The 16,251-nt window shown below is 30.8% G+C and overlaps 1 protein-coding gene across 4 annotated transcripts; it reads right to left on the bottom strand.

Annotated features, from left to right (window-relative positions):
* Positions 1-467: 467 nt before the first annotated feature.
* Positions 468-3,524, bottom strand: LOC137818699 (protein trichome birefringence-like 3). Of its 4 annotated transcripts, none has more exons than XM_068622264.1 (7): positions 3,366-3,524; positions 3,123-3,281; positions 2,669-2,915; positions 2,191-2,359; positions 1,710-1,909; positions 1,007-1,165; positions 468-862 (listed from the first exon to the last, which is right to left on the bottom strand). In XM_068622264.1, the coding sequence occupies exons 1-7, from the start codon at positions 3,382-3,384 to the stop codon at positions 532-534; spliced, it is 1,284 nt and encodes a 427-aa protein (XP_068478365.1). In that variant the 5' UTR covers positions 3,385-3,524; the 3' UTR covers positions 468-531. The 4 variants fall into 4 exon arrangements, with proteins under 4 accessions (XP_068478365.1, XP_068478368.1, XP_068478366.1 ...); XM_068622267.1 differs by having other exon boundaries at positions 3,123-3,200; XM_068622265.1 differs by having other exon boundaries at positions 3,123-3,292; positions 3,366-3,517.
* Positions 3,525-16,251: the final 12,727 nt, after the last annotated feature.

The following is a 16,251-nucleotide window of genomic DNA, read 5'->3' as shown; positions in this document are numbered from 1 at the left end:
TGTATTAATATTATACACTCTTTTTTTTTTCTTTTCCCTTTTGCACTTATTCATTTACTTTACATTTATAAGCATGTTTCAATTTTACCACCCAAAATTTATATATTTATAATTTGATTAGATTTTTAATTAATATATTATATTATTTTGATACATAAGTGATAAATCACATAGAAATCGAGATCAATAATACTATATTTTTTTTTTTCTTAATTTATTTCGAAAACAAAACTATAATAATGTCAAATCCTAATAATATTATCTCAACAAAGTCCAACATATATATTATAACTTATAATCCTATATTAATGTTCTAATTGTAATAGATAGAATCAAGTCATATGTGCAGGTTTTAAATAATTACGTTATTTTGAATAATTTCTAATTCTAGAGAAACTCAATCGAATTTAAACATGGAAATACATTTATATGATGATAGAAATGAAACTATATGATAACCAGACAAGTTGATATGAGAACAGAAGAAAATTTTATGCATGCATGTACATAATAGACGTGCACTTGAATTTGTCACAACATTGCCAAAAATATTTGATTCCAAGTATCAGGAACTCCAGGCAAACACCAATGAATGCAATCTGCATTTCTTGGGTTAGCCTTTTCCTCCTCACTCAATAATTTTCCTCCACTTTCAGTGTAAACAGAGGAATGAGCATCAATCCTGTAGTCTGAGATCTGTGTTATGTTGATAAATGTCACTGCCACTTTCATTCTCTTCACCACTTTTTCCACCACCCTCATCATGCCCTTGTTAGACCCACTTCCCCAATGGTTCTTTTTCCCAATTGGCTTTGTCTCATTGAAACATTTCACACCATCTTTCTTGCCCCAGTCTGCACTTCTGAAAACATCACACATTCATTTCACAAACTTTAGAGTTGCTTAGTCATGACCAGGTTTTCAGTTTGTGTTTAAATCATTGCTTCAAGGTACAAATTTGGTGGCTAAAACTTTAAGAAATTAAGATAAAGCTTAAAGTTAAGACCTTGTGTGTGTTGGGGACATGGTTGTGAAGAAAACTTGGGTTTTGGTTGGATCAATAGTTGAGTCAACCCAGTTGGCCCATGTCCTTAGACCTAAGTTGTAAGCAATTTGATTGTCCAATTCTTCATACCCTTCTTCTCCATTGGCAAATGAACCCCATCTACAATCAAGATAAACACATTAGACAACATTTTTTCCCCGTTGATTATATTAACCATTAGAAATCAGTCTTGATTGAAAAAAAAACTTAGGTTTTAGTCCATTTTTTGCTAACATTCTATAAATATAATTATAAATTATCTACTTATTTTTTCGAAACATTTATTGGTTAATGTCATGAAATGAAAATTCAACCAAAATGTTAATCTATCATGTAAAAGAGCCTCAAGCTTTGAATATCACATTAAATAAGCTTTGGATTTGGTTTCATTTCAAGTACTGTAATGTTATTGAGCTGAATCTTTAGTCTTCATCAAAACTTACAGAAGCTAAAATTTAAGTTACTCACATGACTAAATAGTGAATTCAACCTTTGGTTTTGGTGGAGGATCAAAGTTATGGTTGACTTAGTTTTGATGGAAGAAAATGATCATGAACAAAAAAAGGGATGAGTGTGACACAGACAATGATGATCTTTTACATAATTTATTTTAGGTGACATGATGTAATAGCCTTTATCTAGGTTCAAATTAAAGATAACTTACAGTGCTTTAACCTTTATATCACTCATCCACCATACATAGGTATTGAAAACAAGGATATCCACCCCTGTCCAGTTTCTTGCACGATCCATGATCGAATCAACTCTCACTATCTGCTTCTTGGGATCCCTTATGGTAAAGAACTCAGTGTTGGACTCCACAAGCATTGGTGCCCAATAGAATTCTATAGTGGTATTGTATTCCTACATGATATGAAGCACATATACAGTAAACAAGGATCAATAGTTTTTGAATTTTCACGACAGAATATACAAAATTAAGACTACTTATATTTTTTTCTAGTTTGAGATGAGTAAGATTATCTAAATCAATTGCATATCTAACACTAAAACAGCACAAATCTTGATTCACACTACTGATAGAGATGTTGATTATTTAAGAATAACTGTTATTAGTTCTGTAGCATATGTTTAATCTATTAATGCTTAATCTACATGATTCACCATCAATCCATTATCAATACCTTGGCTCTGAAGACTGAATGAGTCCCTCGTTTCATTGACTTCTGCTTTTCAGGTATGATCCATTCAACCATACACACAAAGGATTCCCATTGGCTTTTTTGCAGTGAATCCCCTACGAATACCAGCCTCTTTCCTTGAAGCTTCTTGAGAGCCAGCACTGGATTAAACCTATAAAATTTTGTAATTTTAATTTGGGTTATATAAGGTAAACACACATCTCAATAATCTTTTCATAGTTATTTTATATATTTATACATTGTTATAATGAGATTATTTTTTATACACTTATAGTGTACTCTTTTTTACATATGAATCAATTAGAAACTACTGTATGAATTATTTCAAAGTAGATAACTTTCAACTATATATACAACAATTCATGATTGGAGAATAGTTGCAACCTGATATTATATAATCTATGAAGTTAAATCTGCAATCATAATAATATGTAGGCATGTTATGAAGTTTGAGACCTACTTGGGCAAGGTGCAATCTTCTGGCTGCCATTGCCAATAGTGGTAGTCAGAATCTACCCTCCCATTCTTGACACAAGAATAAGGCCTACTTATATAAGGGCAAATTTTGTCTGAATACAAAGGCTTTATTGAACTGTTAAACACCCATTTTCCATTGGTAAAATCGCACTCCTCAGGGTCATAAACAAATCCATCATTAAACCATGCAGCATCAGCAATAGGAACCATCTCTTGTGTCTTTTTATCATCTTTTGGGCAAAATACAACACGAGACATCATTAATATGCATTAGAGGCAAACACTCGTGATAAAAATTTAATGAACACTAAGTTGGTTAAATATAGTTTTCATTTTCATTTTCATTTTACAATTGACCAAAGTGTTGTGTGAAGAAGGATGATAAATAACAACACCAAAAGAAACAACACACATGTTCATAATGTATGAGGACTTACTTGATTTAGGCTTGGTACCATTTGTAGGACAAGGTTTGAGATTGGAAATGGATCTGGAAGAAATTAAGTTGAAACTCTCTGCATACAAGATGACAATGAAAAGTAGAACACAGATTTTGATGGTAGGAAATTTTCCACTGGGGGGCTTCATTATTTTTCCTGAAGTGATTCTGATGATGGGGGTGAGGGAATTGAAGCTTAAAATGTTGGAAGAAAAAGTTTTAATTGATGGAGAGTACTTACCTTGGAGGAAATTGTTCATGGTCTTTTTGAGTATGAGTGAAGTTGAATCATAGGCATTGGTTCAAAATAAACTTAGTTAAAGTATACTGGAGGCAAATAAATGACTTGAAGAGTGACTCGTGCTTCTCTTCTTTTGTTCCTGTAACTGGAAGACAAGCATTTCTTCAGTTTCTGTGATTTGTTTATTGCTTGTGTGAAACGTGTGAGATTTATAATTTATTGGAAGCTTTGTTAAGTCTCTCTTGCTCCATATGATTTGTACTAAATAAGAGCTCATAGTAAAAGAGAACTCATATTTTTTACATTACTTTTCTAATATTCAGTATCAATTACTATACTCTTTTGATCTTAAAAACTATAAAAATTATGCTTACTAAAAGTATGTTTGATAAAAAAAATTAAATGTTTGATGATCTTAAACCATTATATTCTCAATCATTCTCCTTATGAAGTTATGATACACGGTCAAATTTAATTAATTCTTTTTTCTAAAATTTTAAGTACTTATCACATGAACATTTGTCAAATTAATTCTATTGACATATTAGTATCGACTTTTATTTAATAATATCTTTTTAATTGACATTAAATTTTTATTATCGAGTAATGAGAAAATTAGTTTATACATTTACATTTACATGTTTTGCTCATATTTCTTTGTTTAAGAATCTCTTAACAAAATATAAATTTCAAACAATCTCATTAGAACTAATTGGTATGCCATCAATCCTCTCCATGGCAATTAGTTTAATTAGCTCTATTCCTGTATACAAACATAGTTCATTATTATTATTATTGGTTAAATCATATAAAAATAAAAAATACACAAAGGAATACATATAAAAAACATATTTGTTTTACTTTTTAAGAGTGTCCTAAACCCTAAACCCTCACATTCTAATATAAGTCTTAATTATCACTAATAAATTTGATCTTTCTTCTTTCATATCATTGAGATACCCTTACACCAGTTATACTTCTGCTAGCAGAGAAGAGAATATTATATGTTAAGATAGATGAATAAAAAATACTAAACAAAAGAGTGACCTAAATTAGAATCAAATAGAGAAGGAGTGTTAAATGAATTAGGGAAAGAGTACAAGGAAAAATAATTAAGGAGAGTACAAAAGAGGAATTTGTTTTAAAAAAAATAAACTGAATTACGTAAGATACTATAAAAGTAAGCAAAGGTTCTTCAAAAGTTTGAATATTGTAATAGGAAAATGGAAGCCAATAAAAAATTGATTTTATTCATCGGTTCAAGCAATTCATGAACTCATATCTAGTTATTTTAATTAGTTTTTCATGTGGGATTTCTCTTTTTAGTTATGGGACTCACTTTAAAAAAGTGGTTGAAAATTTCATTTACTTATTTATTTATATATCTAAATAATATTATTAGTTACATTTATATTCTCATTTATTTCTTTTAAAACTCTTTGTATATTTAAGGTATATACATCCCATTTAAAAGTTAAAGTATCCCTTTTTCTTATAAACATCATTTACAAGTGTTTTTGTCTTAAGCTAATTTAGTTTGACTATGAAATAAGTAATCCAATAATTTTTTTCCACCAAAGATCAATTTTATACAATATTTAGAAAATTTGATCTTAAGTTTAATGCAATTTTTATATAATAATTAAAAAGTTTGAGTAGGTGACTCGTGTGTTATTGGAATAACGTGACACTTGACATTTATTTGAAACGGATGTTTAAAACTAAATTAACCTAATTTAAAAGTTGAAAACTAAATAAAAAATTATAAATTGTGAAAAAGTAAATTCTGTTGAATATGATTTTTTTTTTATAAAACTAAATTAAATTGTATAATATATTATATTTATCTTAGCATGAGTGACACTACAAGAAAATAGCAATTTAGTCACCGAGTTTAGTGACCAAAATATAGTCGTCGTAAATTGTGACTGAAATAGCCACCAACTATTTTCAATATCGAATTTGCGACCAAAAAAACGATTGAATAAAGTATCAATGATTTTAGTTAGTTTTCGACTGAAACTACGACCGAAAGTGAAAGTAGCAAAAAAATGTGATCGCTAAGTCAGTGACTATATTGAGAAAATTAAAAATAGTTAAATTTGCGATCGAATTAGCGACCGATTTTGTGTATTTTTTTGCGACTGAAATAAATTCGGTGGCTAAATAGAAATGCTAATTTCTGTCACCAAATTAGTGACCAAAATTTGTTTATTTTTTAGCGATCAAATTCATTTTGGTGGCTAAATGGAAGTGCTAATTTCTATCACCAAATTAACGACCAAATCTATTTATTTTTCAGCGACCAAATTTATTTTAATGGCTAATTGGAAGTGTTAATTTTCGTCACCTATTTAGCGACCAAAGTTGTTTATTGTACTGGATAGAGTGCTCGGTGCACAGTTGGAACTCGGTACACGGGGTGAGTAGGTCAGCTCGGTTATTGGGCCTAGGGTACGGGTCATGAGTTTGGCCCAGGTTGTTGGTAAGCCTGTTGTGACATAATTAAAGTAATCTTTTTATACAACAGTATAAGACGACTTGTAAATGGGCATTTTTGAACCTAGGAGTACGCTTGGTACATGTGGTGCCTAAGTCAAGTAAATGTTTCTCTTAACTTAACTACATGTGTTATAAGACACATATTGGTTAAGTTGCATGTATGATAAAAGATAACATTGCACCATGAGTAGGGTGCCCACATGAGAAGAATATCTCCCTGATGTTGGCGTATAAGTTAATGCCTTGCTGGCAGGTGGTTGTTCTGTTATTATTTTATGCTCTCCTTAGAGATAAGATTCTTTTTTGTTGTAGTACCTTGAGAGAAAGTGCTCATAAACAAAAAAAAATTCTGTTGAGTATGCTTTCTTATATGATTCCACTAGCAAAGTAGAGATGATTCTTTGACATTCTATGGAATCAACTTGAGTTGGATAAAGAATAGGCACTTTTAATAGAATTGGATCAATGTTCTATGTTTCAAGAACTCACAAAAACTTGCACCAAACACCAAACTCACATGGAAGATCCATCTATTGCCAATTGAACCGATTAAAAAGTGTATAAAAGCAAATGAACCGAATAGAATTGCTTAAAATTGAAAAGCACCGAACCAAAAGCAAAGCAAAGGAAGAAGAACCGAACAAAGCTAGAAATAAGCTGAATTACCGAACATAAAGAAGTTAAACATGTTTAGAAATTTCGTATGACATGTAGATGAAATGAAAAGATGAAGAAGAGAAGAACTTATGGAGATGAAGGACTTGGTTTGGTGATCACGCCACTTGGATGGTGAAGGCTCCAAGATAAGTGAGCTAATGCCGCCACTTGAGAGAACCAAATGCACTCAAGATAAGACAAGGTGAAGGAGAAAACAAAGTTCTCACAATTCTCTCTCAAATTGAGTAGAGTTTCTCTATTACCAATTTCAATTCTGAATTTTACAAGAACCCACACCTCTATTTATAGTGTGAGGGTGCTGGAAAATAGGTGGGAAAATTCAAATAAAACTCATTTGAAATTCCCACAAAAAACAAGTCACATGGGAGGTGTGACCTTTTTCTACTATGACACCTCCTAAAAACTACACCTACTCTCCTAAGTCACATGGACAATGTGACTTTATTTTACATATTCATACTCCTTTATTTAATATCCACATCTCCTACAAGAGTAAATCAAATGATGCTCTTTTATTTAATGCTTGGCCTTGCCCCTCATGGGATGGACTTGGGCTTTGGCCTTCTTGGGCTTGGGCTTGGGCCTCATCTTTATTTTATGTCTTCTTTTAATTTTGAGAAGACTAGAAGGAAGAACTTCAAATGTGAAGGCGAATGTCCTCTTCCTTCATTAATAAAAGCCTCTTTTATTTGATTCTCATCATACTCATCGAGTTGGAGAGAATCGTCCACGAATTTTGAATCCCTGCATATAACAAAGTCAGTTTATTTTTACAATTAAAAGTGGAAGAAAAAGGCAAACATGACTTAGCATTTGTAAACAATGGGATTTCAGAAAAGGAGGTTCTATAAATCGACCAAGTTGGAAAAAATTGTTTGGGAATGATGATATGTTTTGGAAAAAGACCTCTTAAATGGTGAAACCCATTAAGAGGTAAGAAAAAATCATCCCTAACATTTTTTAACCAATTTGGTGTTGAAATAAGAACCTTGGGTAATGAAAAAGATAAAGAAGAAGAAGACCTTGGAGGTTCCTTTTGAGGCATAGCACGAGTCAACATGTTGGATTTAGTGGGCAAAGTGGTGTGACTCGGTTTAGTACTTACTTCTTTTTCTTTCTCATTTTCTCTTTTAGTTTTCATTTTTATTTGGTCCCCATGAACCTCTTTGGGAGAGAGGGGTTTTAAGATAACCTTGCACCCTTGGAAAGAAAAAGACATTGTATTGGATAGGCCATCATGTAAAACATGTCTATCATATTGCCAAGGCCTTCCTAAAAGAAGATGAGTTGCTTCCATGGGCACAACATCACATAAAACCTCATCTTTATACTTTCCTATTGCAAAGTTAATGAGGACTTGTTTATTAACCATGATTTCACCTTTGGGACTTAACCATTGCAATTTATAAGGCTTGGTATGAGAGATAGTGGGTAAGGCTAACTTCTCCACAACTCTTGTACTAGCCACATTAGTGCAACTACCCCCATCAATAATCAAGGAACATAACTTGTTGTTGATAAGACATCGAGTGTGAAAAATATTTTCTCTTTGAGCATCATCCAAAGATTTTGGAATTGTTCCCAACATACGCCTTATCATCAATAAGTCACCTTCACAAGGATTTTCGCTCTCAATCTCACTTGATGGCTTGGAAGGTGAAGAATGCCTAGATGAATTGGAATCATGCTCACTAACTACTACCGCATTATGCACAAACATATTCCTTTTAGAAGGGCAATTAGAAGCTATGTGACCATAACCCATACATTTAAAACATTTCTTGCTAGACGGTTTAGTTGGTGATTTAGGCATAGAAGTAGAAGGCTTAGATTCCTTTGGTTTGAAAGAAGAATCTTTAGAAGGAAATTTAGAAAAAGACTTTTTGTTCTTCCAAGAATTGTTGTAGTAACCATCATTGGGAGTATTTTTTAAAGTATTTTTCTTAGCAAGTTGGGCTTCCACCTTCATTGCAAGATGAACCAAAGAACCCAATGATGAATACTCTTGAAGTTCAACAATATCTTGAATATCCTTCCTTAGACCACTCACAAACCTAGCTATCATAGCTTCCTCACTCTCACGCATTTTAACCTTAAGCAAAAGCATTTTGAATTCTTTGTAATAAGCATCCACACTTCTTAATAGAACATATTCCAGAAGAGGCAGATCGGGACTAGAGCTGGTCGCCAAGGTCAACCGGTGAGGAGGTAAACCAGCAAGAATATTTATATATACTTCTTAATTCTATAAATGGTTAGGGTTGTCGACGGATTGAGACACTTTAAATGTCCCTTTTAATATGTTTTTATTTTTTGAAAAAAAAAATATTAGAAATGTTAGCATTGAAAAAGTATATCTATTAAATACAACAAATTTATATATAAAATAAAAAATATAATTATTTGAAGTGTTTTTTACTTTTAAGAAAAACTCAATGATATTACATTAAACATTTTTAACTTTGTATTATATTTGAGTTGAGAACTTGAATTCCCTATATTGATAAAAAAAAAACATAACACTATAAAACTAGTAATGTAACATATGTTGGGTGGAAAGAGTTTTGTTGCGGCAGCGTTGGTTTTGATCCTTCTGAATGTAGGGGTGGTTTGCCATGGCGGAAAGACAAGCCCTTTCATCAGGAAAGGTAAAGAGGACAGATGATATGCCGTTTCACAGTGATGTATTTGCTCTTTCTCCTCAGCAGGTTCCTCTTTCTCCTCTCTCTTCATATTTTAGGATCATAACTCACAATTTGGTAGGTTCAACTTTTTTTTAATAACTTTCTCACTTCAATCACAATTTTAAACGCTTTTCAAAACTCTGTCATGTATTTTAAAATGATAAGAGCTTGGTTCTCTTTCTTAATTATAAAGGTCTATAAAAAAACGTTAACCTAAATACAAATATTACAATTAATTAAAATATATATAAATATGGACTAAAAAAATAAAAGAGTAACTTTGATTTATCTTTTTAATATAATAATTTATAAATAAATCAAAATTGACTCTTTTATATTTTAAATTTATATTTATATATATTTTATAGTAAATAAATTATAATATCAGAGTAATATTTATAATTTTTTTCAAATTTAATCTAGCATACTTGAATAAATCAAATTAGTTTAATTTTGGATTAAATTTGTTTAGATCAAGTATTAAATTGGATTACGTATTTTTTATAAACTCTAAAATGATAAACAGCGGTTTAAGTCAGCTTAGAAATTATATATTAAAAAAACTTTAATATCATGTTACTATTTGAACTAAAAATGCAAAATAAATTATTATTTTAGAGATCTAAATTCCCGTGTCTATAGGTGGGTCGTATTGCATTTAGGCGATTTGGAGGTTCAACCCACCAAGATGTAGTTGGAAGACAATCCATCAAATATCTTTATGGTGTGGTTGAAGATGTTTTTGTAATGAGGAAGAATGCACACAACAGGATACAACAAAGGGAGTTGCCCACCTTGAAATAAATCGGCGTCAAGCTAGATGATGTTAAACGAGCGTTTACTAGGAGACAACCCAGTCCACATTTAGTTTTATGTTGTTTTGTTATCATTATTTTGATTTTACCTTTCATAAACCATGTTTTCTTGTAGGGATTCTCGCCCAGGCTAGTCCAATCTCGCTTAGGCGAGTCAGACGACGAAAAAAATGGTGCTCTCTAGAGTCATCTCGCTCAAGCGAGACAAATTTCATTCAAGTGAGTTTGGCGTCGAAAAATCTCGCTCAAGCGAGGGAATTCTAGCTCAAACGAGCAATTTTTGCAAAAACAAAAATAAAATAAAATTCTCAAAGGTAACTCAATCCTTATATGTCTTCCGATCAGTTTGGAACTTATGTATTTTGGCCTGGGGACATGTTCTATTTTTCAGAGGGGCGGATCCAACAAATGAAGTAAGACTATAGATGGAGACTATAACAAAGAGCTTGATGACTTCTTAGGAAGAGAGGATTGAATAAAGATATGGTTTTATCTTTCTAATTTTCTTTTCTTGTCAGTTATTTGAATTTTGTTTTTTTTTTTGGGTTGTTTTGTTTTCTGTTTATTTGTTTAGTTTTTTTTTATTTACTTTTTGTTTTAATTTTCTATTAGCTGCTTATTTGGTTATTTTTTGAATTATTTTTTAATAAATTTCAGTTTTAATTGTTGAATAGTTTTCTATTTTTATTTTTCTCAAATAAAAAAGAACTAGAATATTAATTTTGAATTGTGGAAAAAAATTGTGTTTAAATGTTAAATAGTAAGATGAATTAGACACAAAATTATGAATGAATCCTTATTCAAATGTAGTTGAGATTGTGATACATGAAAATTTAACTGGATGATTGATTAAGACAGATAATGACAAAACAAAAAGGAATGAGACCATTTAAACCAAGTGAGTGTGTGAACCTTAAACAGTTTTGAGAGTTTTACTGATGAATTAACCATTGTGGTTGCTTATTTTTAATTTTTGTCATAAAAGAGCATGAAGATGATTGAGGCATTTGTTTGTGTTAATTAGGAATCTAGGGCCAAATAGACAACCTTAATTTTATTAAAAATGTTTTATATATATATATATATATATATCATATCCCTTTTGAGCTAAGAATTTTTGTTATTATTGCACCCTAAACCTTTAATGCTATATTTTCCAATCCTTTGACATCTTTAAGGAAGGAGAACATAGAGGCAATATATATATATATATATATATTGAAAAGGGAATGGTTGGTTCTAATTGTTGAAAGCTCAAGAAGTTAAAAATAGGAAGAATTTATTCCTATTAATGAGAAAATGGTGATTAGATAATACATATGTGCTATAATTGGATTGTAGGTATGTTCTTCTTCTTTAAGATGTGCATTTTGTTATCTGAAAAAACCAATATTTTTTGGAAGTCGAGCCTCATTACAACCCTGGAAAAGACATCAAGATTCATGTTTTTGATATATTTGTGATTTAAAGATGAAATGAAAAGCAACTGTGATTTGTTATGATTCAATGAAAATAGAAAGAAACACTGACCTGTAAGCATATGAGAATAAAATCCTTAATGAATTGTCTTTTTATTGTTTTGATTTGATCCTAGAAGTTGATTGTATCTATATTTCAATTTGGAAGCATCATAAGTTTGTAATTTAATTTGTTGTTTAGTAAATTAAGTTGTTTGATATTTAAATTCAAATATATTCATTTACTTTGCTTGAGGACAAGCAAAATTCTAAATCGGGGAGAGTGATAAGTGCTTAATTTCAGTAATATTTCATATTAAAATATAGACACTTATGAATATTAATTGCAAATTTACACATAAAATAATCCCTAATTTATGAATTTATACCTTTTTACATATTTTATGATCTTTATTTGAATAAGAGCATTTTATTCCCAAATTTAGTGTTAATTTCAGGTTTATAGGGAAAAATAGAGATGATTGGGCTAAAGACAATAAGATAAGTTAAAAGGAGAAAGCTAGAAGGCCCAGAACGCACAAAAAAAAAGCAAAAAGTCAAACTCAACAACGAAGTTTCTCGCTTGAGCGAGAATGTTCCAGTGAAGTTTTCAGAAATCAACGCCTTTCTCGCTCAAGTGAGATATTCTCACTCAAGCGAGAATGCATCAGAAAAGTTGGACCATTTTATGTTTTTATCAATAAGCCCATCAGTGCGACGCAAGAAGTCACCTAACCCTAGTAAATTAGGTTAAATAGGGGACTAAAGGCTCAACCCTAGTGTGCCAGATTGAGATGAAAACACCATTGAGTGACTTGTAATCCAATTGGAAGAATAGGAGGAGTAGGAAACATTAGAGGAGACAGTCGCCAAGGATAAACATCCTGGATCTTCTTTTCATGTCATCCTTGCGTGTACTAGTCATCATGAGTGACTAATTCTACCCTTTGGGATTGAGAGTAATCTGTTTGAACTCTTATGTATTCAGGTGATATCTAAATATAGTATAATTTTTTTTCTTGATTGATTATTGGTATTGTTGTTTTGTTTATAACTCTTGATCTAGAATCTTAAATCTGACTGAAAAATATTTTTATGATTTTGACCTAAATAACAAAACTTAACATATTTGAGTGCTAGGAATATACACTTGAAATGTTAATTGCTATTAACGTCTGAGTTTGATTATAAGTTGTTTTTATAAATATGCGAGGAATCGATATTTAGGAAATATTCTTGATAATATTATATGTGAGGAATCAATATAAATGAATTTTATACAGACATCAATTTCAATCAAAAAACATAATGTTACCATGCTAATGAAAATACATGAGAGTGAGAAAGATGAAACCTAATCCCTATTTTTCCAACTTGAAGCAACCAATTCTTTGTTTGTTTTCTTATTAATCATCACCAACACAACCACTTTCAACACACTTTTAATTGTTCTATTTCATATTTAGTGAGTATTGTACTTGATAATTCAACTCTTCCTTGTGGGATCGATATCCGTTCTTAGGGAAAAATTATTACTTATGACAATGTGGTGTACTTGTCGTAAAAATTCATCATTGAGCGTAAAATTAATGCAAACAATTAAAGTACCTCCGCTCGCACCTCCGTTCGCACCTCCGTTCGCACCTCTGCTCGCACCTCCGTTCTACTCCTACATTGCCAATGCCTCCACCAGCACCACAACCACCACCCGCTCGGCTCCAATGCAACCACCACCTCCTAAACCACCATCGCCACTTGCTCTTGCTCTAGTGTTGCACTTGCTCTTACTCCAGTGTCGCCGCTTACTCCTCCTCCTCTTAGTATCGCAGCTTACTCCTCCTCCTCCAATGACTCTCTGTAATAAGGTGATTTATGAAAACTTATCCACTCCAATACCTAAAAGCTAACAATAGTTATGAAGCTTGAAGAAGAGCAAGAGAATTAAAAAAAAAAAAAAAAAAATTTAATTAATTATATTATTCATTTAGTGACCAAAGTCATAAACATGTAAATAAATTAAAAAAATATATAATTAGTTTAGATATTTCTTTTATATTATAATTTTTTTTGTAATTTTAAAAATTAGAGTATTTTTGTACACTTAAGAATAAAATGTCTACCTAATTATATAATTTTAATTATATAAAACAATAATAATATTAACTAAGGTATTTTTTATTTTAAAATAAAATAATTGTTCAGTTATTTTAATTATTTTTGGTGTATGATAGGTAGGGAGAATGATTGGTTGGACTATATCACTTGGAGAATGTGAAGAAGAAGATTAAGGTGTCTATCCTAGAGAGGCAAGACAAGAGATTGAGAAAACATGCAATTTTGACAGCAATTCATTCATTCATTCATTAATCTTCCAAATTCATGAGCCAAACACCCCTTTATATAGCTTAGAGGTTCGGTCATTGTACAAGAGAATTGGTTGGAAAATTCAAATAAAAAATGTTTGAATTAGGCGCCTAAAATGAGTTCACAATACAAGCATGACAAGGTGTGCTCCATGTGACTCATTGAGGTCTAAATGACCGACATAGGTTAATTAGGAGTCTTCTAGAAACCTTAATTTAACCTATGTTGGTTTTTAGATGTCTACATCCAACCCTAATTACAATCAAGAAAAAATACAAGTAAAATTCTTATTCTACTTTTGACAAGAAATTAAATTCTACTCTACAATTCTACTCTAGGTTTATGACATTTTTGAACATGTATAAAAATGTTTCTATGTAGCAAAGTCTCAGTTTTCTTATATCTTCCTTACCATATACCTAGTAGTTGGACCTAAACTTGGACCTAAGTTTGACCTTCTTCCATCAATATCTCAACCCTTAGTCCAAACCGAAGCAATCGTCCAAACCCAAGCAATCAAGCACCCTTCAATTTTTTTTCTTTGACATATTTCATATGCGTGTGTGATCAAAGGGTATCTATAGGCAATTGAGTGATGAGAGGTATCTCCTCTAGGAAGAGATACCAACATTAGGTGGAAGTTGATTTACGCAGAGGAATCTCGGAAAGGTACCTGGTCAATGATCGTGTTCCATTTATACATATTTATTCATTTTCTTCTTTATCATTCTTAGCTCGTTTCTTCTTATTTTGTAGATTTCATTTTTTAAAAGCTATCAATTTTTTAAAGGATAATTAAAATTAAAGTGATATTGTTTTATGCTTCAAACTATTTTTCTATGATTTTTTTTTCTTATCATGTTAGTTCCGCATTTGTTTTCTTCGTAACTTTTTCTATATTATCTCACCTATTCTTATTCTTATATTTTATAAAAAAAATCAGTCAATGATAAAAAAATAAATAAAAAATCTCGAAGCGTTTTTAAAAAAGACTAAAATCCAAAATTAAAATTCTTTTATTTGTCAAATAAAGACATCCAAAATTTTAATTATTTTATCTAATAAGAATTTAGAGTATTGTTATGTCTTTGCCTATTACAATAACATGGTATTCAATGTGTGAGAGCTAAAAAAAATATACTATACACACTTCTTTAATTAATACTACAGAATTGTGATGTTGGTATATGCAATATGCATTCCATGATCTCCAATTTTAATTATGTCAAAAGATAAGTTAACATGTTAGTTGAATACTCAAAATGACTAGTCCCAATAAATCATTTAATTCATGGTCTAATCCTGTGAATTATTTTGTTCTGCATGGCAGGATTTTGACTTGGTGAATATGGTGGAGTGCATGATAATTGAATGGATGTCGTCTTTTTTTAAGGATTGTCTTTACCTATAAATTTCGGACACTTCTTTTAAATTGTGTGTCTGTGTCGGACATACGTATCGAACACGACACTTATAAGACACTCATAGAACACTTATTGGTGAAATTTCCAATTTAAAAAATATTTGTTGGATTTCTGACAATTTTAGTACGATTCTAATATAATTTTAAAAAGGAGAAATACATTAGTTTTCTAAAATTTTAAATTTATTATATAAATTTTTAGTATGCTTATAAAAATAAGAACAAATCCTTTTGAATCAATCATAAAAAATATATTTATGTTCCAGAAAAAACATACACGTACTTGTGCACATAAATCTTTATTGTCAATTTATATAATTCATATTTATACAATATATACATTTTAAAAATTATACGTATTTTCGTGTCCGTGTCCATTTCCGTCTCCGTGTCAGTGTCCGTATCGGTTTGAGTAAATAGGTCTTTACTTTGAGTTGATGTTTCCGGTTCTCAAGTGACAGATAATGGACTACGACTCCTAAAGGATTGCTCATCAAATCTTCAAGCACTGATTCTCAATTACTGTCATCAATTTTTAAAATATGGACTGAAGCACACCTATGTCTTTGCTTGTGTGGTATATAGTGCAGAATTATTCTTAGATTAATTAATGTTATTTTTCCTTATAATTGTTGTAAAAGAAATACAAATAATGAAAAGAAATCCTAATTGAGAGCTATGGTTTGAATAAGACTACTATATGCATTGATTTGGGAGAGATTAAATGAAAGTATCCGTAACCTTTTGTATAACTAATTATTATTGTTAACTATCAATTATCATCACCAGGTTTTACTCCTAGTGTCTTTTGATGTTAGTGCTTCTTTCACCAACTAATCTGTTTCTTCCGGCACCTTCATATATTCTTCTCCCACCTCCATAAATTTTTATATTTTCAAAAATATCCTCAGTAATATTGTGGATTACGTAATCCGGAAGTCTTTTTTCAAATTCATAATTAGC

Source organism: Phaseolus vulgaris, chromosome 10, assembly GCF_000499845.2.
Source record: "Phaseolus vulgaris cultivar G19833 chromosome 10, P. vulgaris v2.0, whole genome shotgun sequence".
Classification (NCBI taxonomy): Eukaryota; Viridiplantae; Streptophyta; class Magnoliopsida; order Fabales; family Fabaceae; genus Phaseolus; species Phaseolus vulgaris.
The sequence above is the reverse complement of the archived record's forward strand: the minus strand, read 5'-3'. Positions and strand labels throughout refer to the sequence as shown.

Excerpts from the sequence above, each read along its gene's own strand:
- LOC137818699 (XM_068622264.1), bottom strand. Across the intron at positions 2,916-3,122 it reads TGGTACCAAGCCTAAATCAA|ATGATAAAAAGACACAAGAG; the intron begins GTAAGTCCTCAT and ends TTTGCCCAAAAG. Across the intron at positions 1,910-2,190 it reads ATTCAGTCTTCAGAGCCAAG|GAATACAATACCACTATAGA; the intron begins GTATTGATAATG and ends CATATCATGTAG.